At 41.4% G+C, this 16463-nt stretch overlaps 1 protein-coding gene across 1 annotated transcript in view; it reads left to right on the top strand.

Moving 5' to 3' along the window:
- DROSHA (drosha ribonuclease III) overlaps window positions 1–16463 on the top strand; it is a 261155-nt gene that overhangs the window by 79966 nt on the left and 164726 nt on the right. The window contains exons 13-14 of the mRNA XM_056520973.1: window positions 7860–8029; window positions 14114–14238. Of these exons, the coding sequence (XP_056376948.1) occupies window positions 7860–8029; window positions 14114–14238 (295 nt within the window). The remainder of the gene's footprint in view (window positions 1–7859; window positions 8030–14113; window positions 14239–16463) is intronic.

The raw sequence follows: 16463 nt of genomic DNA, 5'->3' as shown, positions 1-16463 counted from the left end.
CTGTCTAAATTCAAGAACCAAAAAGCCTCCCTGGTATATAGGGCATGGGACCAACCCCCACCTCCTCTGGGGCTGGGATGTACTTTTTCTATTCCCTGTATAATGATGCTTTCACATGGCCCTGAATGTATTTCTTTAATGTGTCTTGACAAACCTGATGTGGAGTGGGAGGAAATGCTCCTGCCGTCTCTGAAGTGCTCAGTTATTCTGCTTTTAAATTTTCTAGTGATGCACCCTACGTATTGGGCATTGCATGCCGTGCATGTGGCACAATAAACAACATGGGAGGACTCACAATAAGGGATTTGATTAAGTACGTTTTGTTACTGATGATGTGAAAATGTTACACGGCTTAAAGGGGTATTCTGGGCAAAAACATCTTATCCCCTAGCCAAAGGATAGGGGATAAGATGTCTGATCGTGGGGGGGCCCACTGCTGGGAGCCCCCGCAATCTCCCTGCAGTACCCGCATTCTATGTGGGGCTGCATCTCCAATTTCGGAAACCTCCGGGCACAATAAACAATGTGGGAGGACTCACAATTAATAAGGGATTTGATTGAGTAAGTACATTTTGTTACTGACGTTGTGAAAATGTTACACTGCTTAATATGTTTGCAAAGGTGCAAGATGTTATTGCCAGCCGCCGGTTTACGGTATAGTATGGTGTCAACTTTGCCTGTCGTGACATTCCCCATGAGGGTTAAATCCAGAAAATCAGTGCATTCAGCTGAAGTTTGGTAAGTATATTTTAAATTCAGATCGTTATCATTACAAAAATTAATAAAAGGAACAATGTCATCTTGGGGCCACTGCCATACCAGGAGGAGATCGTTTATATGGTGGCCGTACCATAAAATATGGTGATGGTATGGGTTTTCGGCCGCATATAGACAACTCTCCTCCCAGAAGGCCATATATAGGTTAGCCAATGATGGCAAAAATTTTGTCCCCATCGGGCAACTGGAAATTTGCATGTGATATGACCCATAAAAAATAAAATGTGCTGTAACAGAAAAATAAGGAAATCAAGTTTATAACCTTGCAAATCAGGATCATAATTGCTGTAACGTTCAGGATGGTACTTAACGGCTTGTGACGCGCTCTGGTGCGGGATGCATTACACAATTTGTGACACAATTTCGCAATACACCCACATGCACTCTTTATTCCATGTTAGATGAGAAATTGCCCCCAAGATTGCTTTAGTGTCTTGGATGAAACCAGATGTTCTGGTCACAAGAGGTTGGAGAAGACGATCCAGCCAATCCCCCAGCTTTTCTAATAGAGAGTCTACTGCTACGATGGGACAAAAGGGAGGGGGGAAGGTGTTTTTTGTGTACCTTCTGGACTGCATGGAACACTGGAGACTTGGAAAGGGGGAGACATGTATTCTTGTTGTTTACTTGATAGAATGTGTTGATCATGACCCTCTTGTAAAATGGCATTTCATTTATTTTGTATATCTTTTGTAAGGTCAAATTTTATCTCCTACCCTATAGGTAGAGGTATCTTGCAACATTGATAGTATGGATTTTCTGTAAAGAGATTTGTCTAGCACAACTACTGCTCCCCCCTTATCCGCTTCCCTAATGCAGATTTGTGGATTGTTTTGAAGGGACTTAAGAGCAAGAAGTTCTTTTTTTACTAAGATTTTGTGAAACCATCTTTGTTTGGTTGTAGAGTTTTTTTAGGTCTTGTTCTACCCTTCCTTGGAAAATGTCCATTTCATCTGCTCGGGAATTGATTGGGTAGAATTTGGGATTGGACGTTGGATAAATACATTCAGTAGAAATATTTTTTTCTTTATTTTCTTGTATAACAGTATGTAAACTGGAAAGACTACATTGTTCCTTTTATTAATTTTCTAAATGACAACGATCTGAATTAAAAATTTACTTACCAAACTTCAGCTGAATGTACTGATTTTCTGGATTTAACCCTCATGGCGAATGTCCCAACAGGCAAAGTTGACACCATACTATACCGTAAATAGACGGCTGGCAACAACATCTTGCATACACAAAGCTGCCATCCCACTCATACCACCAAAACCTCCCCATTGGAGAATACATTAGAGCCAAGAGAGCCTGTTCAGATAAGGTGACATACAACAAAGTTAGCCATGAAATATCTACTAGGTTGCTACAGAGAGCCTACACCCGGGGTGTTCTTGCAAGAGCTATAGCCGATTCATAGGATCGTGCTGACTCTTTAAGTACAAAACAAAAAGATCATAACAAAAAATATGCAAACAAGCAATAAACAAAATCTTACTTTTTCTACACTTTACAGTGTCAACTTTGACCTGATACATGACATCCTCAAGAAACACTCTTCTGTTCTGCACCATGACCCTACCCTAGCCAAAATCCTACAAACAGGTTTTAGATGTGTGGCAAAAAGAGCTGATTCGCTGGCCAACATACTGTCACCCAGTGAATTTTCTTCCCAGGATTTAACTAATACATGGCTGGGCACTAAGGGTTGCTACAGGTGTGGAGGAGCACGGCACAACCTTTGCAAACATATTAAAGGGGTATTCCGGGCAAAAACATCTGATCGCGGGGGGGGGGGGCTGCTGCTGGGACCCCCCACGATCTCCCTGCGGCACCCACATTGTATGCAGGGCTGCGTCTCCGGGACTGGGGAAGCCATCATGCCCCCTCCCATAGACATGAATGTAGGGGGCGTGGTGTGACATCACATCCCCAGTTTCCGAAATTGGAGACGCAGCCCCGCATAGAATGCGGGTACTGCAGGGAGATCGCGGGGGCTCCCAGCACTGGGCCCCCCCACGATCAGACATCTTATGCCCTATCCTTTGGATAGGGGATAAGATTTTTTTTTTGCCCAAAATACTCCTCTAAGCCGTGTAACATTTTCACATCATCAGTAACAAAACTGATCAGTAACAAAACATCTCAATCAAATCCCTTATTAATTGTCCTCCCACGTTGTTGATTGTGCCACATACATGGCATGCAATGCCCAATACGTAGGGTGCACCACCAGAAAATTAAAACGCAGAATAACTGAGCACTTCAGAGACTGCAGGAGCATTTCCTCCCACTCCACATCAGGTTTGTCAAGACACATTGAAGAAATACCCATGCCCTATATATCAGGGAGGCTTTTTGGATCTTGAATTTAGACACCATGAGCCCCACAAGGTTTTCCCCTCCCACTGTTTGACACGTGCAACTCAGTCTCCATTCTTGAATTCAAGGTATTTAAATGTTTGCTTTTTACTTGTATATTTTCCATAATTAAGGGCTAATATTTCAGCCAGAAACGCATCAGCAGTTTTCATTTTTTATAGTGACATGTTGCTATTCCCCTGTTTTTAATATGGATCATTTGCTTCCCAATTTTCCATTGGGAGCTGGACACTGCTTTTTGGTTTTCTCTACTGATGTCTACGTGGGATATGGCCCGTTGTTCCTCCGTACTTCCATGCTCATAGGTGCCATGGACATTAACATGTATTCACACTAGAGGTGTGAGCTGACTTGCGTTTTTTTTCTATATTTTAGTCCAAAACTCTTGCTACTTTGTAATCTGTTTAAAACTGTTTACAGTCCAAAACTCTGAATATTATCTTCTTTTAAGACATATAACAAAAGGTAGGATACCCTTTAGAATTATGGCAAAGTGTACCGGTGGAAGCTTTAAAGGGGTACTTTGGTGGAAAACTTTTATTTTTTATTTTTTTAGGTCTTTTTAAGTCAACTGGTGCGAGAAAGTTAAACAGATTAGTAAATTACTTTTATTAAAAAACTTAATCCTTCTAGTACTTATTAGCAGCTGTATACTACATAGGAAATTCTTTTCTTTTTGGATTTATTTTCTTTCTGTCCACAGTGCTCTCTGCTGACACCTCTGTCCATGTCAGGAACTGTTCAGAACAGGAGAAAATCCCCATAGCAAACCTATGTTGCTCTGAACAGTTCCTGAACCGGACAGAGGTGTCAGCAGAGAGCACTGTGGACAGACAGAAAAGAAATTCAAAAAGAAAAGAATTTCCTCTGTGGTATACAGCTGCTAAGAAGTACTGGAAGGATAAAGATTTTTTTAATAGAAGTAATTTACAAATCTGTTTAACTTTCTGGCACTAGTTCATGTAAAAAAAAAAAAAAAGTTTTCCACCGGAGTACCCCTTTATTATACTCCAGTGGTCTACAGCACCTGTGGAAACAGAATTCTACCAGATTGTTAGCAATAGATTGGTTAATTATTCCAGGATTTTCACATTAGTCACACAATGCAGCCTGGTGCAATTCTGCTTTGTAATATTTTAGAAAAAAAAAGAATATTCTAAAATATCACTATTTTCCACCCTGCAGAGTTAGTTTTTTAGTTGGGGTGCGGTAACATCAGCACAGCTATTAAGTATAGAGGACAGCATAGCTCTAACACCGCATATATTTGTAGATTCTCAGGGGGGCGAGCCGGTTAGAGATGCTGCTTTCACCACAAAATGGGGCAGAGGGAGATAAGGCGGAAGCATGACAGGCAAGGAGAACTGTGCAGATAATCGGATATGGAAACTGCAATCAATGTCTCCCACTGACTGTAAATTGTGTTCTAGCTTAGGAGGCTGAAGTGCAGATACATAGGTTTCCAGTTCTTATTGCAATCATATTACAGAAATGTGTGCTTTCTAAAGTGGTTTTCCTAATCTGCTACTACTAATTATTCATGGTGTGATATATGCATGTGTGTATTTTAATGTATATACGCGCACAAACACACAGTATATATGTACATATAATATTATATTTATAAATATCATTTGTGAGAAAAATGAGACACATTTACGCAGAATGACTTTGTTTTTCTTGGATCTATTGCTTGAGTGTAGGAAACCACATTTCAAAAGTTGGTTGAATGGACCTTGCTGTGAAATGTTCCAGTGCATTGTGTAAAGCTGAGTTGTGTTACCTGTCATAAGAACAGCATGTCAGATTCACACAAAAGAGAGCTCTAAAATGGCATTTTCAAATCTCAGGAGATACAAGCTCTTTGTAAGTTTTGTCTTAGTCGTACACATGAATGCATTTTCCTATGCAGCTCTGGTTTCGTGTTATTTCTGTAGAAGTTGAAAATATTGGTTACATTTTAGTTTTTATAGCAACAATTTTACTGTCCGTCCCATAGAGTTATAGATCAGATTTTTAAATCCAATATGGGAGACATATCTACCTATCTATCTAGCCATGTACTTGGTCTGCACCAATGTTTAGTTAGATCCTATGTGTATAAATAATGAATGGCAGGACCCAAAGTTTCCCATGAAACATCACACTGTCTATACAGGCTTGCCTTCTTCTCATGCGTCCTAGTGCCCTCTCCCCCTAGGTACGCAATCCTGTCCACATGATGAAAATAAATGTGATTCTTCAAACTAGACCACCTTCTTCCATTGTTCCGTGGCCCAGTACTGATGATCAATAATTGTTGTTCTGACTAGTGCTCCTTACTCAGTATGCTGACTTGTGGGTTTTGACACCCTTCTTTTATATCCAGGTCTAACTTTTGGATTGATTCACCCAGGTTTTCATTGGATCACTTCTTTGTAGGTACTAAAAACTGTATCAGTATTACCCACAAGACCGTCTGTTTCAGAGATGCTCTAAGCTACTTTTCTAGCCATTACTTGCTCAGAATCTTACAATTGACAATGTTTTATGCTTTCAATATATTGGTTTCACGTACTGAACACTTGCTGCTTAGGGATCCCTTGCAATCTCCAGAATTGGGCCCGATTCTCATAGAGAGCATGTGTTGTAGACGGCATGCACTCTATTTCATTCATTTCTATGGCAGCACCAGAGATGGCCATGCGCTGTACTTGGGTATCTTCGGCACTCCCATTGAAGTAAATGGAACCATGCCATCTGCAGCATGCCCTCTTTCTGGGATCCAGCAGTCCATTCTAGACATTACAGAGGATCCCAGTGATCAGACTCCCCACTCTCTTATCCCCTATCCTACACGACCAAGGCCCAAAGGGCAGGCAGATGACTATTTTCCAGTCCAAGCTTCCCCCCCCCCCCCCCCAACCTGTAAGACATTTATGTATAAAAGCTGCTTACAAGTAGGTTTTGTTTTATGTATGTTCCGAAAGAATCCATAGCTTTGGACAGGGTTTACTATTCTTTCTGCTGAAAAAGTGTGTGTGTTTGTTGGGTTTTATGGCCAGTGTAAGATAAGCAGTGGCAGTGTTTTTGTGCGCTGTGTTGGGGTGTAAGGTGAGCAGACGAATGAGCTGGTGGAGATAGATTAACCACTTTGTCAGACCAACATCACTTACTGGCGAATTGTGTATGTGACAACTTGGTGGCAGCAGTTTAATTTAAGGACTGGGCTATGAAAAACTCCTCTGTAGCCTACTGCGATAATTGAATGTGTAAGTGGAGTACCCTTTTAGTCACATCCCATGTTCACGTGTCCAGTGAAGGCCAGAGGTTCTGACTCGTGTACCCTGCTGTGTATGTGACAATATGATACCCTAATGTTTGCCGTCACAACAAGCTCAGGTGTGGTTACTATGCTATCTGCAGATCCTGAATCTACAGTGTGAACAAAAACAAATACACCTGCAGTGAATAAATACATATTATAAAGCTGTTCCCGTTACAGAGGCTTCATTTTAAGGATAGTGTGAGCATTGTTTCACATGCATAGTGACATTCTTTTCACCCTGTACTTAGTTTACACCCAAAGAAAAACAATCCTTATTTATGCCTTGTGGGGTCTCTGCGATGCTGAGTGACAACCCACTTGATCGTCACCTTTGTACTATACCATCTCTGATTGGCAATGAAAATTAGAAGCTGCTGAATAGAATATTTTCATACCGTACTTCAGAAGAGAAATAATAGGGTCTGAGTGACATGAGTACAATGAAATATAGAAATACACTGAGCACAGAATTTTTATTATGCTTCTTTATTGTCTATCTATTGATTGTGTGTTTTAAGCTTTGTGTAATGTGTTTTTTAGCCATCATTTCTCCCATTGCTTAGCCACAAATTCAGGTGCAAATTTGGATGAAAATTAAAGGCTGATTGTTTTCATTGACTTTTAGAGGAAAAATTAGGTAGCTTTGGACTAGAATAGAACATACTGAATATTTGAAATTAGATAATTGATAGGTTCAGGAACATTGCATCTGTATTTTGCACAAATAGGAACATGAAATACATACTGTGAAAATGGCCTTACATGGCATCCGTTGGCCTAAAGGTTTGGAACTTGTCTGTAAAGAGTGACCAAGTGTAGGTTAGATGTAAGAAACTTCTTCCTTAATGCCTTCATTTTTTTTCCAAGTTATTTTATATTGATTTATTGAGGTGTGTTGTATCACATAATACTACTGAATTTTATGTCAGCACAAGGCATAATACATAAATAAAGTCACTTCTAACAACTGCTGACCTAAAATTCAGTATTATTATGTGATACAACACACCTCAATAAATCAATATAAATGATGTATTATGCTTTGTGACAGAACCTCTTATTTTTCTCTGGATTGGGTATTGAAGGAGTTGTTATATCCACCCAGTTATGCTTTCTGTCTGGTTGTTATCTTTCCGCTTTTATGTGGATTTATTAATTTTGAAGCATTTAATACAATGTTGTTTTTTGTTTTTTTGGTATTTGCTTTTATGGTTGGTTGTTGCTCTGCATACATTGGACAATTTGCATTTATACGGTAGAAGGCCCAACAATAGGGATTGCATATGTATATTTGTCTAAATCTGGACTGATGCGTAAGAAATGTTTTCTGGTGCCATAACAACGTAACGTATGCTTTTGAAAACTGGTGTTATGACAATTTTGTTAATTGCAGATGGGGGTAAAGAAGTTCTCTCCATGCACCAAGTATTACTATACCTGCTAAGGAGTAACAAGGCCTTAGTGCCAGAAGAAGAGATTGCAAACATGCTTCAGTGGGAGGAGCTTGAATGGCAGAAATATGCAGAAGAATGTAAAGGAATGATTGTCACAAACCCAGAAATGGTAAGTGTTTATCTGGTAAATCCTATCACTCCATATGTATCTATTCAACTAGCAGAACGTCTTAAAAAAAGTAAAACTGTCAGGTCATTTATGCTAGCCTATGGGGGTTTATTGTGCAATATTTTAAACAAACTGTGGGGCAGTGACATGAATAGTTGATGTTGTATGTGGATACTAGGTTTCAGAAAGAGTATATCTTATCCAGGGAAAGATGGAAATAGTTAAATTCCTGGCAAGACTTGGCTTACTAAGGACTTTGGTATGTCTTGTTATCAGGCCTTCCTGGACCTCTCCATATTTTCAGACTAGCCCAGAGCAGCACAGGTGCTGAAGACAGGCGGGTAGCACAAATTATACTGTAACAATGTTTACCTACCCTCGATCCTTGGTCCCGTTCATCTGTTATGCGTCTTATTCCGGCAGTCGGCTTGGTGTACGGCAGGAGCTAGCTGACATTACTGCTGCTGCTTCCTCAGGCCTGCTCACAACGGGACCCAGCGGAGAAGCAGCAATGGTGAAATGAGCACGCTCCTGCCATGCATCAAGCATGCCACCAGACTAGAGAAGATGACAAATGAACGGGACAATGGTTTGGGTGTAGTTAAGTATCATAAGCATCATTGTCCACACTACCTGTTAGTGCAGGTGACACTCATGACAGTGTCCCTTTTAATAAGCAGCTGAATATTTGTTTTACTATTTTAATTAGGGCTTCGACTAACAATTATTTTTATAATCGATTAGTTGGACTATTATTGTTTAGATAAATTGACGAATAGGATAAAAATAACCATAGTGGAGAAGATAATTTGTGAGTTAAGTAGGGATTAAAGTACAACAGCAGTGTTAAGACACTTATCACCTATTCATAGGATAGGGGATAAGTGTTTGACCGCTGGGACCCCCCGCGATCTCCTGAAGGGGGCCCCTGCAGTAGCGCTCAGTGAGTGAGCCTAATGCACATAGCATCAACCTAGAGAGGTCGACGGTGCACCCCCTCCCCATACAGCTCTATGGGAGAGGCGGGGAGGCACAAACGCTGCCTCCCCACCTCTCCCATACAACTATGTCAATGTCACATTGCGGCCGGCACGCCTTCTGCACTGGAGAGCTGCGGCAGAGCCGTGGCCCTGTGCAGGAAATCATGGTGGGGAGGGGGGTTCCCAGCGTTCGGACCCCCGCAATCAAACACTTATCCCCTATCCTGCTGATAAGTTGTTTTTGGACTGCATTGGAATGCATAAGGAATGCATTGTGTGTTGAGAGTTTATGGGGTCTGCGAGATGCTAAGCTTTGCAGTGGCTTAGAGGAGGAGGTTTTAATTATATTTAAATACATAATAATATTTGCTAATATAAAATTGTTTACTCCACCAAATATGTAATAATGCATATTTAACTGGCATTGCACATAAACTACCATTCCCAAAAAGTTAAAGCGTACCTGTCAGATCACCCAAAAATTAAATAACTGTTATATGTTGCTCAGTATCTCATCCTGATCATGTACATATCATTTTTATGTGTCTATGACCTATATTTCTCTCAGAATTAGCTTTATTTCTGAATTTAAAAAGTGAAGAAGAAAAAACGAAAATGCAAAAACTGAAAAACGCTGAGTCATTAAGGGGTTAATGTTGTTGACTAGAAGCAGGGGGGGCGGGTCCCTTTTCTTCTCCTCAGGTGATAACCACTCCCCCTCCCTCACCCTCCTCATTCACTGGTTTAGGGAGTGAGCATCTGTAACCCTTTCCTTTCTGGTTTTATGCTATACACACACACCGTGTGCTTACAGCTTTTGCAAAACTACAGCTCCCAGCATGCCCACACATCCTTTGAGTTGGAGGCATATGATTGGTAAAACTCAGATTTACAGCAGTGTTGCTGCAGGCTGTGTTCCTCCTACTGTTGCAAAACTACAACTCCCAGCATGCCCACACATCATTTGGCTGTGCAGGCATGCTGGGAGTTGTAATTTTGCAACTGCTGGAGGCATGTGATTGTAGTCCCCCTGTATTAGATACAAACATACACACATTGACATAATTTATTCATACACATGCATGTTAGCTAGACAACACAGATTTACACACATATATGCATGCAGGGACACTTACTTTTTAATCAAAAACTCCTCCATTCAGTCCCCATTTTCAGTCACCAGCTTCTTTCATCATTTGCTCACAGGCAGCAGTGTACTCCCGCCCCTCCCCCCTTCTCCTCACACGAGGAGACTGTGAAGTAAACACAGACAGTGAGGGAGCCGATCACAGCTGCTTTAGATCTGCAGACCTGTCAATCATGGAGTGTGTCCGTGAAGTAGGTGATGACGAGTGGACACAGCCAGGCTGGTATGTATCCTAGGAGGCAGGGAGGCAGATTTTTGACCTATTGGTTTTGCATGCTTTACCACTTATCAAAAGTTTTTATATCTGACAGTGCCCATTTACAGGGGTCTGAAGGTCTGAGATCTAAAACATTTGGCGGGGGCTGGGGGGCATTGAACATGCCGAATAAATTATATTACATTAATGTCATTTTTTAAGCATTTTAAATCTACTTAACTATATTTTAGAAGCCAGAAATCCATTTAGGTCTATGGAGTTATTTCTATGTTTATTAATGACAAACATTACCAGGTGGTCACAAGGTTTCCTAGAAGTAGCAGCTATTCAGTGATGGGTCACCACAAAGCATTCCATTCCTCTGCTTCATAGAGGCCTGCTTAATGTGTGGTCTCTGACAGATAAGAGAATATCCACAACACTAAAACCTGATTTAGTTTTGGTTCTGCAAAGGATTTACAGATATATTAACTAGGGATCGACCGATATCGTTTTTTTAGGGCCGATACCGATAATCTGTCACCTTTCAGGCTGATAGCCGATAATTTATACCTATATTCCGATATAAGTTATCGGCTATTTCAACCCCCCCGGCTGGACAGAAGCTGTTACAGATCAATGATTTAAAGCGGGCGCTTTAAATCAATGAACTGCAGCGGCTTTTGCAGTGCCAGAGACCGCCACCCGCCTCTTTCCCCCTGCCTGTCCTGAGTTTAACCACCACAGTTGCCCCAACGCCTCCCCATCACCCCCCCCCCCCCATCCTCTGGCCACATGCCGCTGCCCCATTGCCTCCCCCCCCATCCTCTGCCCACATACTGCCGCCGCCCCATCGCCTCCCCCTGTCCCCGGTGTTATAATTACCTGTTCCCTGGGGTCCGCGATCCTTCTGGCTCTGTTGGCGTCCTGCGCTGTCACTGTGCACACCGACGGTGACATCGCGTTGGGGACGTCACTCGTCATTACGCAGCACACAGCAATAGCGCAGGAACCAGAAGGATCCAGGACCCCCAGGAACAGGTAATTATAACACCGGGGATGGGGGAAGGCGATGGGGCGGCGGCGTTATGTGGGTAGAGGATGGGGGGAGGCAATGGGGCAGCAGCGGCGATGGTCATCTTTGGCCGGGGGGGGCGGGACATTATCGGCAAGGTAATTGCTGATACCGATAATATCGGCCAAAACGATAATCGGTTGATCCCTTATATAAACTAACATTTATTACTGTAGAAATACTGCTTGTCTAAACTTTAAAGGGGTACTCCAGTGGAAAACCATTTTTTTTTATCAACTGGTGCCAAAAAGGTAATCAGATTAGTAAATTACTTCTATTTAAAAATCTTAATCCTTCCAATACTTATCAGCTGCTGTATGCTCCACAGGAAGTTGTATAGTTATTACTGTCTGCCCACAGTTCTCTCTGCTGAGACCTATCTGTGTCAGGAACTGTACAGAGCAGGAGAGGTTTGTTATGGGCATTTGTTCCTACTCCGGACAGTTCCTGACACAGACAGAGGTGTCAACAGAGAGCACTGTGGTCAAACAGAAAATAACAACTCCACTTTCTCTGTAGTATATAGCAAATGATAAGTACTGGAAGGATTAAGAATTTTTTTATAGAAGTCATTTACAAATCTTGTAAGTTGATATGAAAAAATATAGTTTTAGACCGGGATACCCTGTTAAGTTGCATAAGTGTGTTTTTGCAAATACGCCACTGCAATTTTTTTATACAGTTATATTAAGCCAAAACTAAATTGGGATTCCAGAGGAATAGGGAATATAAGGTTTTCGCTCAAAAAATGTTATCAGAAACTCCACCATTCACTTGGAGCAACAAAGTTGTAGTAAAACTTCATGTCTGCTGAACTTCCAGGTAGCTGAACCAATGCCACCATCTATGAAACACCGTTCAGAAGGAAGAAGCAGCGATCCAATAATTCTTTTTTTTTTTTTTTTGTGTTTACTCTTCTTTTCCTTTTATGTACCCTTTTTTAAGCACAGCATATGGTGAATAAAAATAGCTTTTTTTTTTTACCCTAATACATATATGTGATTTTTCATATTTATACGCCAAGGACCTGCTGCCTTACCTGATGATACGTTCTGAGTATTGTATGAAGTCCACATACCACACACTGAGCATTCAAGATGTAGGATATATAAAATGTCCCAACATACGATCATTTCAACATATGATGGTCTCTCAGAGGCCATCGCATGTTGAAGGCAGCATCAACATACAATGCTTTTGTATCTCTGATCCATCGCCTAAACGGCTACCCGGTAGCGCTGACTGCTTCAGCTTCCACCCGATAGCCGTTTACGGTGCCCCGTTTGGTCCGCTGACGATCACTTACATGTCCCCGGGGCTCCAGCGCGTCCTCTTCGGGATCCTCTGCATCGTTGGCGCTCTCCTTCATCGTCATCACGTCGCTGCACACACCGTCCCATCATCCAATAGGAGCGGCGTGCGTAGCGACGTGATTGCGGCGATGGAGAGCGAGGATGCCGGGGAAGCAGAGGTCTTGTTGGAGCGTCGGGGACACCCTTGGAACGCAGCGACAGCGATGGAAGGAGACATCCAGGACAGCGGTGACGGTCCGGAGCGGCGGGGACAGGTGAGTACTTCCTCTACCAGAGGTCTTCAACCTGCAGACCTCCAGATGTTGCAAAACTACAACTCCCAGCATGCCCGGACAGCCGTTGGCTGTCCGGGCATGCTGGATGTTGTAGTTTTGCAACATCTGGAGGTCCGCAGGTTGTAGACCACTGTCCTATACTTTACATTGCACAGATCGCTCAACATGCTATGGTTTCAACTAGAGATGAGCGAACTTACAGTAAATTCGATTCGTCACGAACTTCTCGACTCGGCAGTTGATGACTTTTCCTGCATCAATTAGTTCAGCTTTCAGGTGCTCCGGTGTGCTGGAAAAGGTGGATACAGTCCTAGGAGACTCTTTCCTAGGAATGTATCCACCTTTTCCAGCCCACCGGAGCACCTGAAGGGTGAACTAATTTACGCAGGATAAGTCATCAACTGCCGAGGCGAGAAGTTCGTGACAAATCGAATTTACTGTAAGTTCGCTCATCTCTAGTTTCAACAAACGATGGTCCGTTTGGAACGGATTACTATCGTATGTTGGGGGACCACTGTATAAAGGAAGGACTTACACTTCTCCTTCCTTCTGGATCCACTCCTGACTTTGCATGAAAAACTGCAGTGGCTGTTATTTAAAAAAAATAAATAAAGCCAGAACAAAACCGTATGAAAGCCTAAAAAAGAAAACTGGTGTGAATGTTAGTAAATCTCCCCTATATCATGGATGTGGTGTGATATATAGTGATTTCTGGTTTTGCTGTATTACTTCTCATCAGAAGAGTTAACCGGTCTCATTTTCTATGCCATAAGTGTAAATGATTGTAATGTTTATCTATGTAGTTCATTAATGTTTTTCTCAGAAAACGATCGCTTTAGAAAGGCCCATAGTTTGGCCCTTTCTCCTGTCCCCTAGGACAACATCGACGCTTCTACACCTTCATTGTATTCAAGCTGACATTGAAAAAGGAGCTGTGAAATTTCCAGAACGACTTCCTAGGGCTTTTTTACGCCAGTTAAAGAGCAGTTTTGACAGGCCAACATCCCCTGCAGTTCTGTATGAATGATATGTGAACACCGCTATAGTTATGGTTTTTCCTGCTTTGGATAACTCTTTCATTATTATTTGAATTTGCAGAAACCAAGCTCGGTACGAATTGATCAGCTTGACCGGGAGCAATTTAACCCAGAAGTAATTACATTCCCCATTATTGTCCATTTTGGTATACGACCTGCCCAGCTCAGCTATGCCGGAGACCCACAGTAAGTTCTGGTTATTAAACACATTACTGGTTATATGTTGTGTGGTCATTATTGGCTTTTATCATGTAAGATTTTAATACGAGTAAATTAGTTCAATAGATATGTTGAATCAATATAGTCGAGCATGAGATACATACAATGAAGTTATACTATGGGGGAGATTTTCAGGCATCATTTTGGTAGAAATCTGCAGAGTGGTCTTATTTATTGGTAGAGTTAGTCATAAAAACAGACCTTGCTTCCCACAGGGCCGTATTTACAGCTTGTGCTGCCTTAGGCACTCGGACTGAAACATCCCATTAAGATGATTCCACATACAGTACATTTGGAACGTTTTCAGACCCTTTTACTTTTTATACATTTTGTTACGTTGCAGACGTTAACTACTATGAAAAAAACAATTCAAGTTTCCCCATCATTCTGCACTTGTGGTCATTAAAAACAACTTTTGACATGTCGATCAGACATGTCAGAAGTTGTTGACCGCACCAGATCTTACTCCTGAGACCCGCTGTGATCGTGAGTTATTAGCCAGGAAGGTGGGGGTCATTACGCTTCGCTCCTGGCCAGCCAAGAGATCCGTACATTTCTCTGTATAGAGGTCTCTGTGCGGTCGATAACTTGACGTGTCTGATTGACATGTCAAAAGTTGTTCTTAATAACAGTAACTCTTTAATACCCCATAGTGACCAAGTAGAAACAGCATGTTAGAAATCTTTACTACTTTATTTTAAAGAAAAAAACTAAAATATTGCATTGACTGAAGTATTCATACCTTCTACTGAGTACTTAGTTGAAGTACCTTTGGCAGTGACCACAGCCTCCAGTTGTCTTTGGAATGATGTCACAAGGTTTGTCCACCTGGAAATGAGGATTTTCTACCATTCTTTTCTGAAGATCCTCTTTAGCTCTGTCAGATTAGATGGGGACCATCAGTGGACAGCCCCTCTCTAAAGATGTTCAATGTTCAAATCAGGGTTCTGACTGGGCCACGCAAGGACATTTACAGAGTTGTCCCTAAGCTACTCTCTCGTTGACTTGGCTGTGTGCTTAGGGTCACTGTATGGTTGGAATATACATTTTTTTTGTCTATTCTATGGTCCAGAGCTCCCTATAACAGGTTTTTATTAAGAATATGTCTCTATTTTATGATATTGGGAAGCTCACTAGCAGTTCCTAGTTTTCTCCAGACATGATGCTTAGAATCGTGGCCAAAAACTTAAAGGGGTATTCCAGTAATCAAAAAACAGGCCTTTTATTTTTTTTTCAAATACTGCGCCCTGTTTGTTTCCACTTTGGGTGTGGAATCAAAAGTATTAACATTTTTTTAATACTCGTGTTGCGCTCCCACCCCCTTTTGATCATGTAAAACCTATCTCCACCAATCCCTAGAATAGATTATTTTCTGAATGAATAGTGTCACACCACACATGCCCATCTAGCACTTCATTCAATCTCTAACATTGCCGAGCACTGTACTTGGCTAAGTTGGGAAGTTCCCAAAACAGGTGGAGTTGAGGCCGATCATGCACACAACCACATCAATCACTTGGGGGGACAGTTGACCTCCCTTCTCGAGATCAATAGGTGTCCCAGCAGTTGGACCCCCAACTATCCTGTCCTAAGCATAGGGAATATCTTTTGATCATGAGAGAACCCTGTTAATAGTTCTGAAAAATTACAACCTGTAAATGTGGAGTTGTTGCAACCAACCACCTCAATCTATAAACTTTTTTTATTTATTTCTTTATTTTTTAATCTGAAGTTTGGAAGGACTGAGCTCTCAAAATCTGTACTTTTTACTTGCACTTTACTGCAATGGAAACAGAGGTCAGATACATGGTGTAATTGGATTTTCTCCCCTAATATTAATAAAAGTGTATCACAAAAAATATTGATTTACTTCTCACTGAGGTTGTTGGTGAGTATACACATACAAACTGATCAATGTGGATAATCCCCTTTTGATTCTTGTACGTACAGTAAATCTTTATGGATTCATGCTATTAAGTGTCTCCCTGAAGAACCAGTTTGGCTGAAGTATTAAGTGAGATTATATCCATCTTGTGTTTTATTGAGTTTTAGTGTTATGTGGCTTTTGTGGTTTGGCTTAACAATTAACAGAAGTATAACCTGAAGAGAAAAATATTAGGCAGAATAAAACTAAATAAAACCAAATAAAACTAAAGAACAGGATGGTGTTAGTGTACCTTATACCCTTTGTA

Source organism: Hyla sarda, chromosome 5 (genome assembly GCF_029499605.1).
Source record: "Hyla sarda isolate aHylSar1 chromosome 5, aHylSar1.hap1, whole genome shotgun sequence".
Lineage (NCBI taxonomy): Eukaryota > Metazoa > Chordata > Amphibia > Anura > Hylidae > Hyla > Hyla sarda.
The sequence above is the reverse complement of the archived record's forward strand: the minus strand, read 5'-3'. Positions and strand labels throughout refer to the sequence as shown.